The following is a 17,302-nucleotide window of genomic DNA, read 5'->3' as shown; positions in this document are numbered from 1 at the left end:
GATGTCATATACTCATTTGATATAATAACATAATATTATATATTAAATATATACACAATAAAAATAAATAAATAGTAAAATAAATTTTCTTACTTTTGAATATTGTTATATTTTTCTTGTATTTTGGAGCTTGGAAAAATATGGAGAACCAACCCTTCGAGTATCGTGCTGATAACATGTTAAAAGTAAAAATTTATGGTAAAAACTAAAAATTTTAAACTCACAAATATATTAAACTACACACTTTTATGAATTTTTTTCCACTCAGTTGTGTTTTTTTCACAAATTTGAAAGACCTATTTATAGAATTTCTTTGAAAATAATTCAAAAATAAATACATCATTACATACATACACTAATTTTCAATATTTACAACTTTTATTTTCAACATTCAATCTCTTGTTTTCAACCATTTTAATAATAGATATGTAATTGAACAATTAATTTATATTTTTTTTTCTGAAAAGTTGTTTGGACAACTATTAAAACAAAAGATTAAAAATCTGTTTGTATTATAATTCTATTAAAAATAATAATTATCGTTTAATTCATGTTTTTTATTTTAAAAACATAAAAAAACACATTTCATATGTTCTTTAAAAATTATATTTTACAAAAATCTTATTCAAAAGACATTTTACGTTCTTTTCACTAATACTAAAAATATTTTTAAAATACTTGTCCAAACGAAAATTAAGAATCTTATTTGCTCCTTTATGTTTTTGAAATATTTTCCTCAAAACAGGCCATCATTGTTATAAAATCGACGTCATTGGATTTTCGTAAAGAAACCAAGAATTAGATACATGCGAAAAACAGTATCGGGTATCATCCTTGCTGCACTGGTGATTTACATCTGATTGCAGTTGGAGGGATTCATGTATAAAACCTATGAAATTAGAGACATGCAAGAAACATAGGGGGTTGTCCTTGCTGCATCGGGTGATCTACGTCTGGTTGCATCTGGAGAGTCTGATAGAAGGCCAAGAAACTAGAGACATCCAAAAGAAGTGGGATTATCTCGTTGCTGCACCAAAGTGATCCATACCTCCTTACACGTCGGGAGCGGGATGGGGGGTTCGACTGATCCAATGGCTCCTGATCATAGTCGAAGCTAAAAAAGCAGGGATAACTTTGAAAAGGGGAGGAAGAGTGATTGAAGACTTTCCTTTGGTTCAAAAATATGTTGAACAAATTATTTCTTTCCTGGAAAGGAGCTGTTTGCTAACAGAATACATGGTGGCTAAGCTTTGAAGCCACGAATCATTTAACAGTTAGGAAGATCCTAAATCAATCTATTTAAATCACACCACATTTGCCTGGTGTTTTATTGTTGTTTCGACAGTAGAGCTTTACCAACCATTGCATCAACATCATCTACTCCATACCTAGCTGATGAGGATTTGTCTACTTTTACATATGAGTCAGTCTGAATTCGTAGCATTGAAACTGGAGGTAGAGATAGCAGGTGGCAGAGATGCAGCTGAGAGATTATCAATTAGTTGTCCAAACACGCGTCCATTTTTCATCATCGGCCTTCATCCTCTCGGCATATCTGCTGATGTCAAAACCAGTATCATCTTTACCACCGAAAGCCGACTCAACCAGCTCCATGCTGAACAAGTCGCTCATAATCTTGCTTGAATTGGGGTCATCTGAGTATACAAATTTGACTTTGTCCGCTGTTTTCGGCTCTAAGAAGGGCTTTGCAATCTGTAAACCACATTCCATGCACATAGTTATAAACTCAGTAATGAAACATATAGAGAACATAACAAAGCACATGCCACATTCCCTTATTCAACATTTGGAAATATAATTTCAGAAAACTCACAAGTACGACTTAACATTTCCTACGTTTCTTGTGAAGTGATAGATGGAAACCAATAACCAGGAAAACTTCACTATCCATTAGTTTGATCATTTTAGAAGACAATAATCATGGAATAGAAACAGCCGAGGAATTTTTGGACGCAATCGTGCCATGACTAAGTAGAAAAGAACAAGGAAATTCTTTCAATAGCTAAACAATATGAAGCACGAACATTCCTGGATGAAGATTGATCGAAATATCTCAATCTGTTGTCCAGCAGTTAATTTTATGGTTATGGGGACTTCTTAATGCAAAGTTGGTCCCGGATTTTTTTATTGCTATAGCAGAAGTTTTAGTTCATGACCGTAAAAAAGCTCAAGAAGTGATTACATACTACGGAATAACAATACTACAATCAAAAGCTTTTTGAGCACATAGAAATGCATATAATACATATAAGAATCTTAAATGTAACATAACATAAGTTAGATTAATGAAAAGATACCGTCCAAAATGGTTCGAAAATCTTTGGTGGATCGTATAGAATTGCGACACCAAGTCTCTCAGGATATTGCTCTTGCAGGACAAAAGCTGTTTCCCGGGTGACCTTGATTGATATGTTGGACAAACTGAACCCATGGAAATCAATCAACCAAACCATCTGTCCTTGGCCAGGGGCAAGATTTGAAATTGCGTTCTCCATGCAATAAACCAAATACTTAATTTGCCCTTCTATTGACTTTGAATTCTGTGAACATACAAGACATGAGAATTAAGAAGAAAGTCCAGAAAGGAAAATGAACTCATTAAACCACCCAAAAGTCGAGCATAAGACCAAGTGTTTGGTGCTTTACCAAAAAAGCTAGTAAACGATTACAGTATAACTCAAATATTTTAATATATTAATTTATAATACAAGCAACATGTTTCAATAGTTATTTTTCCAACGAGAACAATTGTTGTTTCCAGTAACCACCCTTCTACTTGCACCAACTTGCAACTTTACATGACCTTAGCAATGATAATATGATCATCGAAAGAGAAAGTCTTGACCGTATTAACAAATATCAAATATAACAATGCAACTCAAATATTTTAAATTAGTAAAAATCAACTGTCATATTTCGATAGCTCTTTTCCAACATTGCAATATAATGTGGAAGTACAAAACTTGACTGACAACGATTATGGAGTCAAGATAAATCAACTTAGTAAGGCAAATAGAAATCAACAGCTACTTTTTCCAAACAAAAAAAATGGGAAAAAGAAATCAACAGCTACAAAATATTCTATAGAAAATTATCAGTAGACCCTTAAGATCCAAAGGATTTTTACTAAATGGTAAAAATAGGAGAAATTCAATGTTTCACCTGGCACCTTGGTCTCATGACAAGAACTGTCCTCCCATACTTATCTTTATAACTCGTTGGGTATATTTTTCCAGTTTTTGCCTCTTGTGCAACTTCTTCCTGTTTTCCAAATGTAGACATACATGAAAACATAAAGCAAACTGAATCAGAATCAATCATGACCTATTTTGAAACTGAACAAACTTAGAACTTTTGAAAATTTACTAGAAATCTGTAAATATTCAAATATGAGAGGAGAAGATACATTAGACTTAAAACGAAAAGATTTGGAGATGTCATATGGAAAACGGAAGAATCGTGCACCCCATGTTAAGCATTAGCTTGGGTATCCCTCATGACCTATTTTGCTTATTTAAGTAAGTGGGTCTCACCCAACGAATCTCTTCCGGCTTATACTCCAACCTCCATTTCAAACTTGCTTTAAGCATTTTAACTGCCTTCTTCACATTCCAGTTCCGCGCTCTCAAGTATCTTGAAATGGATTCGTCCGAGCAGTAATTGGCCAGTTTGGGCTGTGGCCCGATCAACTTTCTTACCTCATTAATCTGCAAATGTACACATTATTAACCAGTCGTCCTTGCCGTAAACTGGCATCCGTGAGCAAACTTACCTACAAATCCTTGATAGAAGACTAAAGATACCTTTCCCTGCTCTTCTTCCAGAGACGAAGGATTCCCACCCCCATCTGGAGAGGGTTTCTTGAACTTAATGTTCATAGTTCTCAATGCTTTTCTTCAAGTAATTGACTGAAATAAATTTCGACGAGACAAGATAAATAAAATCGAACAACAAAATCTTGAAAAGAGAACAATTTTTATCGCAGTTCTATAGCTAAGAAATCGTAAGCAATCATAAAAAGAACTCGGTAACTTGTCCGCTAAATGATGGATCAAAGGCCACATAATCCACCAACCTTTTGGCTTCCACAGATAGAGAACTAGCAAGGCAATACGTAAACAGACTAGAATAGAATCTCTCCTTGTCCAAACATTACTTTGAATTTATTAAGACAGCCACGTTGACAGCTACACCAAAGCATGTACCAGAAGGCCTAAAGAACCCAACTCCCTCGCAAATAGGCTTGTAGTGCATGTCAATTCAACTAAATACAAATCAACCTTTGGTATTCGCTTAGACTAAATTTAAAACATTTCACACAACGTTATTCAGATTTTGTATCATGCTACTAAAATGTATTTAAGAAAAAGGAAAAACTAACGACCTTAAAAAAAAATCAGTTCACACAAATCCCTCCTAGCCCACATGAAATCATACACGGAAACACAGAGATCAAAGCTAATTACTATGCAGGATATCATCCTCAAAATCAGCTCAAACAGATGCCCATTATCATAGCCTTCTCAAACACGAAATCCCAAATTTAAGATTAATAATGTTCTTCACGACTAGCATCATCCACAAGAATTCAACAAAAGAACAGCTAATAAAAAAAAAAAACCCATTACTCAGAACATGCCAAGAGAGTCAAATTTAGCACAGATTCGATTTTTTTCAACAGTAAAGAAAAATTACTTGGAGAAGATGAAGTACCAGAATAATATGGTTTAAGGAATAAATATTTCCAAGATTATGTAACTTCAGAGAAAATCTGGTCAACCCAGTAGTATGATAAGTTGAAGATTGAAATCATGGCAACCATAAGGTGACACGAGATATTATTAGTTCGAGATCGTCCCGTTTAATAAGAAAATAAAATGGCAGGAAGGGGTCAGCATTAGTTTTCAAGGAAAAAAAAATCAGACAGCAAATTTTTGCGGGGATTTTTTTTTTTTTTTTTTAAATCTCGGTGAGCTATTTTTTTTAAGTAATATCCTCAAATGTATTCATGTCATTTCTTAAAAAAATCGTCAATTATGTTTATTTTACAAATTTCTCCGCAAAATTTTTATGCTAAACTTCAAATCTATACCATTAAATCTAATATTATACTATTCAAATATCTTGTATTTCCTAAGCACTCGAGAGACGGTCTCAAGATCAATTTTGTAAGATAAATTTTTAATTCAATCTGATTAATGAAAAATATTATTTTTTATGATAAAAATATTATTTGCCACTTCAAAATTTGATCGAGTTGATTGGTCTCACGAAAATAGATTCATGAGACAGTCTCACAAAAATCATGTTCTATGAACTATTGGTTGATACACACAACTAAAATACCCGGTCCAAGGGATAACATAGGATCTAATCAGAAAAATCCATCTATATATTTTTTTTAAATGAAAAAATATTTCATTAAATGATTAAAAAGTTAATATAAGAACCGCTATACTGGACATCCCCAGAAGAGATACACAATACATAACTCAAATCATTTATCTCTCTAGATTACTGTAGTACATTAATCGCATTTGGTAGACAGTGAAGACATAAAATTTTAATCTTCTTAATAGTTTCTTCAACACAAGTAGTCTCATTCTCGAATATTGCTCGGTTTCGCGCGTTCCAGATCTGATAAATAGTAGCAGCACACGCCAATAGCCTCAATTTGTTAAGCATAGACTTACCATGGTAAAAGCCTCTGAAGGCATGAAGGATTGTGGTAGCCGAGCCAATCAATTTCTTCGTATCAAGCCAATCACGAATTGCATCCCATTTTTTTGAGCTAAAGGGCACGGAAAAGAATAAATGGACCATAGTTTCAAACTCGCCTTTGCAAAGCACACACGATTTATCTTCAACAAAATCAAGTCGACCTCGAGTAAGGAGTTTAGCATGCGCAAATAACCAAAGGACGAAATGGTGCTTAGGGAGTAGGAAAGACCGTGCCACCAGAGGTTTCCAAGGCCATTCACCAACTCTATTTATAAAGAATTCATGCGCCTTGCGGACTCCTCCAGTGCCACTGAACCAACTGTCCATCCAGGAAATTGTATCATCAACCATATATTGCTTCTGTAATGGCAAGACCGATTCACTATATTCTGACTCCCAAGATCAATTACTAAATCATAATTTTTGTATACGACTACGTGAAAGGTTAACATAATTCAAACCTTCCACGATATTTTGATGTACGTATGAAGCAGCAGTGTGTCGGAGACCACATCGGAGTAGAATTTGGAGTTGGTAAGCAAGCGATCCACCATCAAAGAGAGGGGTTCTGGTGATACCACAGAAGTGCTCGGGTCATCTTAGAGCCCGGGTTGTGGTGAAATTGGAAGCTTGCGAAGCACAAACCAGGGAGACTGATAATGTAACGTTTGAAAAATCAGTCTACGTAAAAATTATATTTATTTAATTGCTCAATTATTTTATTTAATTGATTTTAAATGCTTGTATGATATTTATTATATGATTAAATGTATGATTGCATGAATAAATGATTATGTGACATGTTTTCATGAAATTAAGGATTTTACCCGAAAAATTCGATAATAGGCAGGGGAAAAGAGACCGGGGACGATCAAGATTTTTCATTAATTAATGGCAAGGCTTCCTAATATGATTTAAAAATGATTTAATTTTCCTAAAAATATTGGAGTTTGAATTATTTTACGAATCGAGCTTGATTTTTCCCGGGAAGCCGGTTTTAGGCAAACAAGAAGTTTTAAAAGATCAAAAATATTTATTTTATGGAAACTAATTTTATAAACTTTTATGTTTTAATTAATTAAGTGTTATAGGGCTCAATTTAATTAATTTAAGTAGGCCCAATTACCCTTAAATTGCAAGCCCAAAACCAAAGCCCATTTAACTTGCAAATTAAATTATAAATATGCTACCTAGGTCCTTGAAACCTCATAATTCCTCACATCAGCATCCGAAATACACTCACTCACACACACACAAATCTCGAAAAAAATAAGGAGAAGAAAGCTTGTGTTCTTCGTCGCCTGTTCGTCCTTCCTCGCCGACGATTGAAAATTCGAGCGTTATAAACGCAAAGGCACGTTCCTAAACTCTTTTTTAAACATCATACAAATCATAATATGTTTGATTTAATTATTTATGCATGAAAAATATGATGGTTGGATTATTTTTACGGTAGAGCGTATATTTTCAAAAACGCGACGATTCTACGTTTATTCGAAAAACGTTATGAATCCAAGGGTTAAGCTGCCAATACATGATAAAAATATGAATATATTAGGGCCAAAACATGGTAAATTAATCAAGAGAACAAGCTGGAACCGTGGGACAAAAGCTAATAAAGAACCGTGAGTTTTTGAGTTTTATGTGCATGTGTGGCTCAAGTGGCTCGTTCTTTTACATGGGGTCAGGGGTGCTGGCCAAGGCTGGTTGGGGGCTTGGTAAGGGTCAGGTTCGAAGGTTGGGTTGGGTCCTAGGGCGGGTAGGGCTCGTGCTAGGTTGGCTGGAAGAGTCCTAGCGTGAGAAGAATCTTCACGCGCAGGTAATTTCTGGGGTGGCCGAGAGTTGCAAGGTGTGGCTCGGTTTGGAGCTGGGCTAGGTGGTCCACCAGGGTCCTAGGGTGATGGGCAGGGGTCGAGCCAGGGGCTGGAGTGGCTTGGGTCACTGCTGGCTCGATCAAAATGTGAGGAGCGAGGGGCACTCCAAGTAGCGCAGCTGGTGTCTTCCGAGTTCAGAGCTTCGTGCTTGGGGTTCCAGGGCTGGGGCTGGTCTGGGTCGAGTTTGGGTGTGGTCTGGGCTCGGTGAGGGTCAGTGCTGGTAGATGGTTAGGGGCTGTAAGGTTCCTAGAAAGAGTAGGAGTCCTAGTGCACCAAAACTCACGCACACACAAAGGGTCATGGGCAGTAGGCTGTTCCAGGTGAGTTTGAACGAGCCAGGGCTAGGTTCAGGGGCTTGAGCTTGGTCAGGAGGGTGCCTAGATGGGTTGGCTAGGGTTTGGCTCGAGGTGGCTCGGGCGTGGCTCGAGTAAATCGGGAGATGGCTCGGGTTGATCGGTTAAGGGTCAATTTCAAAAATTAAAGAACAAAAATTGAATCCATGGGTCCACGGGTATGGTTCATGCCTTGGAAGGGTAGAACAAAAAATGTTATGTTTAAAATTTAGGATCAAAATATTGAGTTTTGGATTTATCCGACATTTAGTCGCCTCACGAAACGCTAATTAAATAATTAATTGAAAAGCCTAGTTTCAAGCTTCATAAAATTATGAAAAATTATATTTAAGCTTAAATAATTATTTAGAATAATCCCATGTCGTTAAAAGTGAGAAAGAGATAAAATCGAGAATTTTTGCGTCCAGGAGCAAAACGGTCTTTTTACACTTAAGAAAATACGAAAACGCTTGGCAGCGTCACAAAGGATCATAATGCTTGTAGAATGATATTTTATGATTTATTATGATTATTTTGATGATAATATGTATTTTTACGATTTATGATAAAAATGTGCAACTTAGGTAGCTCAAACTTTTAAAGAAAATTTTAAAATATTTATTCAACCTTCGCAACACATCAACGATCCTAACACTAGTACAACATATCATAAATATATCATACATTCCTCATCTATTAGAATATACCATAAATTTGCTAAAAAAAGACTATCCTGTAAATTTTTAAAAACTTATATTAAAAAATTTAAAAATCATTATAAAATAATTTCATATAAATAAATTCATATAGGAATCATCCCTCAGATAAATAAAGATTTAATAGATGTTTAATCTTTTTATTATATTTTATATTTACTTCTTATACAAAGCATTTGTTTAATTGGCTAGTACGGATCAAATATTTTTGTAATCTTACAACGTTCCTTCAGTAATTTTTTTTTTTTTTTGGCATTACATGTGACTAAATCTGCAGATGACGGACCCAAATATGCTTGCTTGGTGATTTCGCACGTTGGCAAATTTTGGATTACTAAGAAGATTATAAAGTGCAAGGCTGGATGGCCGCCTCCCTTGGGATAAAACAGACAAGCGCCAATATTGCAGGATGACACATGCATATGGTGAAAAATAGGAATGAAAAACCAGATATCAGTGTATTTAGGAAGATCCAGTTACATGCACGGTAAACTGGACTAGGAATACCCGGTGTATAATTTAATTGAATATTACCTGTGAAAAAAAAAGAAAAGATCCCTGTATATCACGAGATTGCTAAAAACCACTTGCGAAAAAATAATATATTTCCATATGTTTTCAAATCTTGAGCACATATTCTCATATTATCAAATTTTGTTCACATACCCTTTCTCCGTAACTCGGGGATATGTGTTATTAAAATTTTAAAACATTGGAAGTTAACAATCATTGGGTTTTCAGCAATATGTTGCGGAACCTGTGAGGACGCCTTCTCTCCCTCGGCCGCATATGTACATGAATACGGACTTTGACCAAAGTAAGAAATTCTTGCCATTAAGTTTATGGCAGGTGATGGAGAGGGGCGATGCGTTGCTTATGAGATGAAAAGTAGGTGCTGGAGTCGTGGCTTCAGAAGTGGAGGCCATCCCAGATTTTGTCCCGTATTTTGTCATTGATCGGCCGCCGCAAGCTCTGATACCATGTGAGTTTTTATGAAGAGATCGTGAAGATGAGAATCATTTATTTCACATCATAATAGAAGCTGAATACAAAGCCATACTTATAGAAAATAAGAAACCTAAAGCTAACAACTTAATCTATCCAAATATTTAAAAATACAAAGAAATGATAAAAGATTTAAACATAAACTGCATGATATGATCTTATCAAACCCTTATAGATATGATCTTGTAAAATCCTTTATAAGATTCTTATCTAATCTTCAACACTCCCCTCAAGTTGGGTTGTATATGCTGATCATGCCCAACTTGGATACCAAGTTTTCAAAGATTGGTCGGTATAAGGCCTTAGTTAAAATGTCTGCAACTTGTGAGTGGCTAGGGACATAACAGATTTTCAAAGTCCCTTTCTCAAGCTTTTCACTTATGAAATGACGATCGACTTCGACGTGCTTAGTTCGATCATGATGAACTGGATTCTTGGCAATAGTTATCGCAGCTTGGTTGTCACACTATAGTTCTATCACTTGATGCCCCCTACTTTCAGTTCTGCCAATAACCTTTGTATCCATATCCCTTCGCATGTACCATTGGCCAAGGACCGAAACTCGGCTTCTGCACTGCTTCTTGCTACCACAGGTTGTTTCTTGCTCCGCCAAGTTACAAGGTTGCCCCATACGAATGAGCAATACCCAGATGTGGATCGTCTGTCAGTGGAAGATCGTGCCCAATCAGCATCACTGTATACCTGTATGTTTCTTAGAGCTGTCTTCTGGAAGCATAGTTCCTTTCCAGGGGATCCTTTGAGGTACTTCAATATACGAAAAACAGCATCCATATGTTCTTCAGTTGGATTGTTCATGAATTGACTGACAACACTTACAACAAATCCAATGTCAGGTCTTGTGTGAGATAGGTATATAAGTTTGCCTACTAATCTCTGATATCGCACTTTGTCGATCTTTGGACTTTCCTCATTCTTTCCAAGTTTTATATTTGGATCCATAGGAGTATCAACAGGCTTGCATCCCAACAGCCCAGTCTCTTTCAAAAGGTCAAGGACATATTTCCTTTGATAAATAAAAATTCCATGTTTTGATCTGGCCACTTCTATTCCCAAGAAATATTTCATCTGCCCTAGATCCTTCATCTCGAATTCTCTTGAGAGTAGTTGTTTGACTTGAGTGATGTCTTCTTCATGGTTCACAGTAATTATAATATCATCAACATATACAATGATAACAGAAATCCTGTTTGGGTTGGAATGCTTGACAAACATAGTGTGATTTGATTGGCACTGTGTGTATCCACTTTCTTTCAATACTTTTCGTGAACTTGTGGAACCAAGTTCTAGGAGACTGCTTTAAACCATAAAGAGATTTCTTTAACCGATATTTATTGGCCGTTGTCTTGGATTCGAATCCAGTGGAATACACATGTAGATTTTCTCTTCCAAATCCCCATTTAAGAAGGCATTTTTGACATCAAGTTGATAAAGGAACCAGTCTAGATTTGCAGCAATAGATAGGAGAACACGAACCGTATTTAGCATGGCGACAGGTGCAAATGTCTCTTGATAATCAATGCCATATGTCTGAGTAAACCTTTTTGCTACTAGTCTTGCTTTATATCGTTCAACGCTCCCATCAGCCTTATGTTTGATTGTGAAAATCCACTTGCAACCAACCGTTCGTTTTCCAGGAGGGAGTTCCGTGATCTGCCAAGTGTTATTTTTCTCAAGAGCATGTATTTCGTCAAAGGCCGTAGCCCTCCATTGTGGATGTTCCAGGGCTTTAGTGATGTTTGATGGGACCTGTACTTGGTCTAAATTAACAACAAAAGCTCGATATGCAGGAGACAATAGATCAAGAGAGAGAAAATTGCTTATAGGATATTAGGTGCACGATCTGGTACCTTTTCTTAATGCAATTGGTCTATCATCAATATTATGTGAGTTGGAGATTGGCGTACCTTGATTGTTTTCCAGAGGATCTGGAATTGAGGGAGTGCTCTTGGTTTGCTGATTGTGTGTTTGATCTTGAGGAGACTTCCTACGAGTATAAACATGATCAAAAGGGAGAATTTGGGAATGATTTGGTGAGGTAGTGTTTATTGGGTCTAGATCATCAATATTTATTTGTATAGGATCCAGATTCTGAAGGTCATTAATCACCTGCTCCCCCTGAGCTGAGGAAGGTGAAAAAATGGTTCAGACCCAGTGAAGGTGACATCTATGGTATTGTAGAATTTTTTTATGGTTGAGGAATAACATTTGTACCCCTTTTGATTGGATGAATACCCCAGGAAAATGCATTTAACTGAACGCGGGTCAAGTTTGCTTCTATGCTGGGAATGAATATGCACAAATGATGCACACCCAAAGACACGCAATGGAATATGGTGAATTAAGTGTGAGTTTGGATAGATACCAAGGAAAGATTGAAGAGGTGTTTGGAACTTAAGAACTCTAGAAGGCATACGATTTATGAGATACGTGGCTGTGAAAACAGCCTCACCCCAAAAATGATGAGGAACATTATGTGTGAACAATAAAGAACGAGCTACCTCAAGAAGATGGCGATTTTTTCGTTTTGCGACACCATTTTGTTGGGGTGTATCAACGCAGGAGCTTTGATGAATGATTCCCCGAGTGGTTAGGTAGTCTCCAAGAACTGTGTTAAAGAAGTCCCGAGCCCGATCAGTTCGTAAAATTTGAATATCAATTGAGAATTGTGTATGTATCATGGCGGAGAATTTTTTAAAAATTGTAGACGTCTCACTTTTGTCTTGCATGAGAAAAACCCAAGACAGACGAGTATGATCGTCTACAAATAATAAAAACCATCGAGTACCCGTAATGTTTTTTACACGAGAAGGTCCCCAAATATCGCTATATATTAGAGAGAAGGGTTTTGATGGTGTATATGTTTGTGGTTTGAACGATTTGCGAGTATGTTTTGAAAATTGACAAATATCACAATGAGGTAAATGAGAAGTGTCGTTATTCACTAATGATGGAAATAGTTTCTTGAGATACAAAAAATTTGGATGACCCAGACGATAGTGCCATAACATAATTTTGTTATCTATAAAGGACTGTACTGCGGAAGTATGATGGCCAGAGGCATCGGAAGATAAGGACTCTAAGGGCGACTTCATCTTTAATAGGTAGAGACCTGCACAACATTCAGCATTGCCAATCGTCCTCCCCGATTCCAGGTCCTAAAAAACACATGAGTCAGTTGAAAAAATTGCAGAGCAATGTAATTTCTTGTTCAAGGCGCTGACAGACATCAGATTACAATGAAGTGCGGGAACGAATAATACGTTATGTAAGCATAATTCTGGGGATAACCAAATTGAACCCGAACCAAGTACTTTTGTACAAGAACCATCTGCAACTCGAACTGATTGAGGGGCCCGTAAGGGGCTGTAAGATGTGAACATTTGCAATTGGTTGGACATATGGTCTGAAGCACCAGAATCTACTATCCAGTAACTCGATAAATCAGTCTGTGAAGTAAGAGTAAGGGGAATATCACTTGGAATAGCTGTGCTACCCGTGCCGATAACAGAAGATGGGGATGGTGTCGTATGCTAGGAGAAAAACTTCTGGAGAACATCCAATTGTTCCTTGGTGAAAGGTGCTGCTGTAGATGAGGGCTGCTCAGAGACAACACTGTGAGCGCGACGTTCTCTGGCTGGTTTCCAATCCGCAGGTTTCTCATGTATCTTCTAGCAACTATCGATATTGTGACTTGATTTCTTGCAAAATTCACACCAAGGACGTCCCGGAATCATTTTTCCTTTTGTCTTGTTTGGAGGCTGTCCGTGACGAAATCCTTACTAGGTTGTAACATCAGTAGTTGATGAGTTATTTTGGTGTTGAACAACAAGGGCAGAGCTATCAGATGGTTGTGGTGATGAGCCCAGCATCACTTTTCGTCAACTTTCCTCCTGGCGAACCACTGAGAAAGATGCGCGGAGGTTAGGCAGTGGGTTTGTGCTAAGGATTCTGCCTCGGACATCATCGAAGTTATTATTGAGGCCCATGAGGAACTTGAAGACTCGTTTGTTTTCGATAAATGATCTGAACAGCTTCTCGTCTTTGGAGCATTTCCAATCATGCGTCTCGGTCAAGTCGATGGTTTGCCAATTGTGAGTAAGAGTGGAGAAATACTCGGTCACTGTGGAGTCTTCTTGTTGGAGATCGTGTACAGCCGATTCAATTGCAAAAAGCTCAGCCGTATTGTCGATGCAGGAGTAGGATTCACGGGCAGCGTCCCAAATCTCCAAGGCAGAAGAATAAAGAAGAAAATTCTCCCCAATCTCAGGGATCATTGAATTGATTAACCAAGCCATGACTTGGTTGTTTTCAGCCTTCCACGTCTTGTAGTATGGATTGGTGGAATCGAGGCGTGTTGCGGAACCTGGGAGGACGTCTTCTCTCCCTCGGCCGCATATGTACATGAATACGGACTGTGACCAAGGTAAGAAATTCTTGCCATTAAGTTTATGGCAGGTGATGGAGAGGGGCGATGCGTCACTTATGAGCTGAAGAGTGGGTGCTGGAGTCATGGCTTCAGAAGTGGAGGCTATCCCAGATTTTGTCATTGATCGGCCGCCGCAAGCTCTGATACCATGTGAGTTTTTATGAAGAGATCGTGAAGATGAGAATCATTTATTTCACATCATAATAGAAGCTGAATACAAAGCCATACTTATAGAAAATAGGAAACCTAAAGCTAACATCTTAAACTATCCAAATATTTAAAATACAAATAAAGGATAAAAGATTTAAACATAAATGATTGATATGATCTTATCAAACCCTTATAGATGTGATCTTATTAAATCCTTTATAGGATTCTTATCCAATCTTCAACAATAATTTTGGCATCTTCCTGTCGAAATTCGACACTCTTCTCAGTCACCAGAGCATTTCATAACAAATTATATATCGATTCGGGGAATAAATGTGACAACTTTGCGACACGCTGTCATCTTTATTCCCAGATCTTTGTTAATGCATCTGAAAAATCCTGGACTGAAATAGTCGTTGAAATAAGCAGGTATATGCACTACAACCAGCGGCAGCTTGAGGTCTAAGAATTCTTCCACAAAACTTAATCGAACCTTCAATGGAAGAAAATATAATTCCTGTAACAACGCGAGATAATCAAGAGCAGTTTGTTATATCCAACACAGACAATAGCAGAAGAGTTGGCAAAATAACAAATTCAAGGCCGTTTAAATTGTTACATAATGTCTTGCATCGCAAACATCGGAACAATCTTTTCTTGTCTACATCGAGACTGTTCATTTCTTTCAAATAAAAATGAAACAACCAACAGCCAATTGAACGTTTCAACAATAATGCAAAACATAGTAATTGGCCGTCGGGACGTAAATATCTAACAATTTAGGCTCAGTTATTCAAGGGGAGAACAACATCTATCTCATGAAATTGATGACAATGCTCCAAAATTGGTGAGGTGAAGCTTTCTTACAATCAATGGTCTCACCGTTACGAGGACAAAATGAATGAAACGAAAAAATTAAGCATCAACAAAAACTGATCCAACCCTCTGGACTAAAAGAATGGAATTTCCAAAGCTAAGTCTGGGATCAATATTAGCAGCATATGAAAACAAAGCACCAAATCAGTTTTATGCAACATGTAGAAGTCATATGGAAGTATCTCGAGATGGGAATTTACCAATAGATAAAGGGCAACTATAAAGCGATGATAAATTGATTTGCATAACAATTGTGCGGATTCAATACTAACTTACAAATAGAAGCTACCTAAAAGAAAACAAGAAAATAAAGGAAAAGTGAAGAAATTGCATTCACTCTATTAATGGTGCCAATTGGTTGCTATCGATCCAATAGCAATTAAAAGAGGAAACTATGCCGCTGCAATTACTTAGGTCACACCAACCCAGTTCGCAGCACCGCTGACATTTCTGCAGTTATATCAATAAGTACAGATATTGAAACGCTGCTCAGACATATTAGAAGCAGGGAATCACTGATGTTGATAAAATCATATTTTCTACCAAAATGTCAAAATACTAAATAATTCATATAATGAACTCCCAAACAAAAATTTCATTTTGGGAATCAGAAGTGAAAAAGATAACAATTATACACACAACAATAGAAAAAGCCCTAAAAGGATTGCATCTATTCTTCAGAATAAAAAAGGCTTGCAACTATAGTATCAACTTAGTAAACAATCATAGAGCCAAGTACGTAGATGCTTCAATATTTAAACAACAAAACATTGCAACACAAAGTAACTATATAAACAAGTCATTATTTCTAAAATTATTTCTTAAGCCAAGCATATCGGGATAGAAAAACCTGTTATTAAAGCACAAGGAGTCATCTGCTGCAATTCGAAATCCCGATTTATGCCCCTCAGGCTGCCAATCTCTTAAACTTCTGAGTTTTATTGCCACTTTCAGGGCATCCCGAATCCTAGAAATCAAATTCTGGCTCCACTTTGAGGGATACACACTTGGATAGGGATTCTGCTAGCATCCAAAAATAAAACCTGTATAGACAACTTTCGAGCAATGCAACTCAAAACCATGGCCAACAAGTTTTTCTGCCTCCACTTTGAGGGATACACACTTGGTTTGACTTCTCAGTTCTCATATAATACAGGGACAACAAAAAACCAAAACATAAGCAACTCACAGACCAGTAAACTGTTATTACCCGTGGACATGCACCAACTTTTGAATAAAAAAAGGTATCTTGCCTTTCAAATGCCTTGTTATTTTCAAATTTTCACTTAATACGATGCATTCCACAAATATATTGTAGATTTGTAAACAAATTAACGCTCTTTACAGTTTCATGAAAGATATAAACATGCATTGCCACAAACTTATTTAATCTCGTTTTATTATTATTATTACTATTATTATCTAATCTCGTTTTATTACTGACAAAACGACAAAAGTCTTTGTCACTCTGTTTCCCTAGTCAAGTGTCGGAGTGCTGTTATGATACCAAATAATTATTACAACTTGCAAAATTTATCTATCATCAGTCTGGCAGAATATAAACGCACCGGAAAATTAAAAATTGCAAGAACTGTAAATTGTGTCACATCATATGTGCAGAAATAAATCGAACGCGTTCAGCGGTTTGAGCAGATTTTGTGAAACCAGGACTCAAACGTGACTCACTATACTCGCCAAAACCCTGAAACACGCATTTAGCCTGAACCTTCTATTTTCTGATATACCAACACGACAAGCTAAGCTTGATCTTTGCAGCATGACCAGTTCACTGACCCAAACCAGCCCTGAATAGGTCAGATTTCGGTTCAGGGACCCACTAACCTGAATCCCACGCCAAATGCTGTTTTTGTAACATGGTAGGCAACAAAAAATGTGACAAGATACACAAAACATTGAATCATTATCCATAAATTGACAAGAATAAGAAAATGTACAAGAATGAGCTTAATTTTCTAGTACATTGTAAGAACCTGAATTGTAATAGGCATCAGGATGACTCCCTAAACATTTTCTGAAAAACTACCATATATGCCAAGCAATAATTTATCACCCCACAACCTTCATAGAAAATATAATCCAAGTTTGACACTCAATTCAGCAAAGACAGTTCCCATCTCGCATATTTTATCTTGAGGAGTC

General features: G+C 36.7%; 2 protein-coding genes across 4 annotated transcripts; both read right to left on the bottom strand.

Moving 5' to 3' along the window:
- Positions 1 to 1,153: 1,153 nt before the first annotated feature.
- LOC142520802 (uncharacterized) lies at positions 1,154 to 4,879 on the bottom strand. 3 transcript variants are annotated; one of them, XM_075623939.1, is made up of 6 exons: positions 4,735 to 4,879; positions 3,825 to 3,929; positions 3,555 to 3,728; positions 3,184 to 3,282; positions 2,319 to 2,561; positions 1,154 to 1,713 (listed from the first exon to the last, which is right to left on the bottom strand). In XM_075623939.1, exons 2-6 carry the CDS (start codon positions 3,897 to 3,899, stop codon positions 1,495 to 1,497), a joined length of 810 nt encoding a protein of 269 aa, XP_075480054.1. In that variant the 5' UTR covers positions 3,900 to 3,929; positions 4,735 to 4,879; the 3' UTR covers positions 1,154 to 1,494. The 3 variants fall into 3 exon arrangements, with proteins under 3 accessions (XP_075480054.1, XP_075480055.1, XP_075480056.1); XM_075623940.1 differs by lacking the exon at positions 4,735 to 4,879 and adding an exon at positions 4,488 to 4,710; XM_075623941.1 differs by lacking the exon at positions 4,735 to 4,879 and adding an exon at positions 4,650 to 4,668.
- Positions 4,880 to 5,535: 656 nt separating this feature from the next.
- LOC142520182 (uncharacterized) lies at positions 5,536 to 6,093 on the bottom strand. The gene has a single exon (XM_075623183.1). It carries the CDS (start codon positions 6,091 to 6,093, stop codon positions 5,536 to 5,538), a length of 558 nt encoding a protein of 185 aa, XP_075479298.1.
- Positions 6,094 to 17,302: the final 11,209 nt, after the last annotated feature.

Source organism: Primulina tabacum, chromosome 12 (assembly GCF_025594145.1).
Source record: "Primulina tabacum isolate GXHZ01 chromosome 12, ASM2559414v2, whole genome shotgun sequence".
NCBI classification, from domain to species: Eukaryota; Viridiplantae; Streptophyta; class Magnoliopsida; order Lamiales; family Gesneriaceae; genus Primulina; species Primulina tabacum.
Note: the sequence above shows the minus strand (reverse complement) of the source record. Positions and strands in the feature narration are given on the sequence as shown.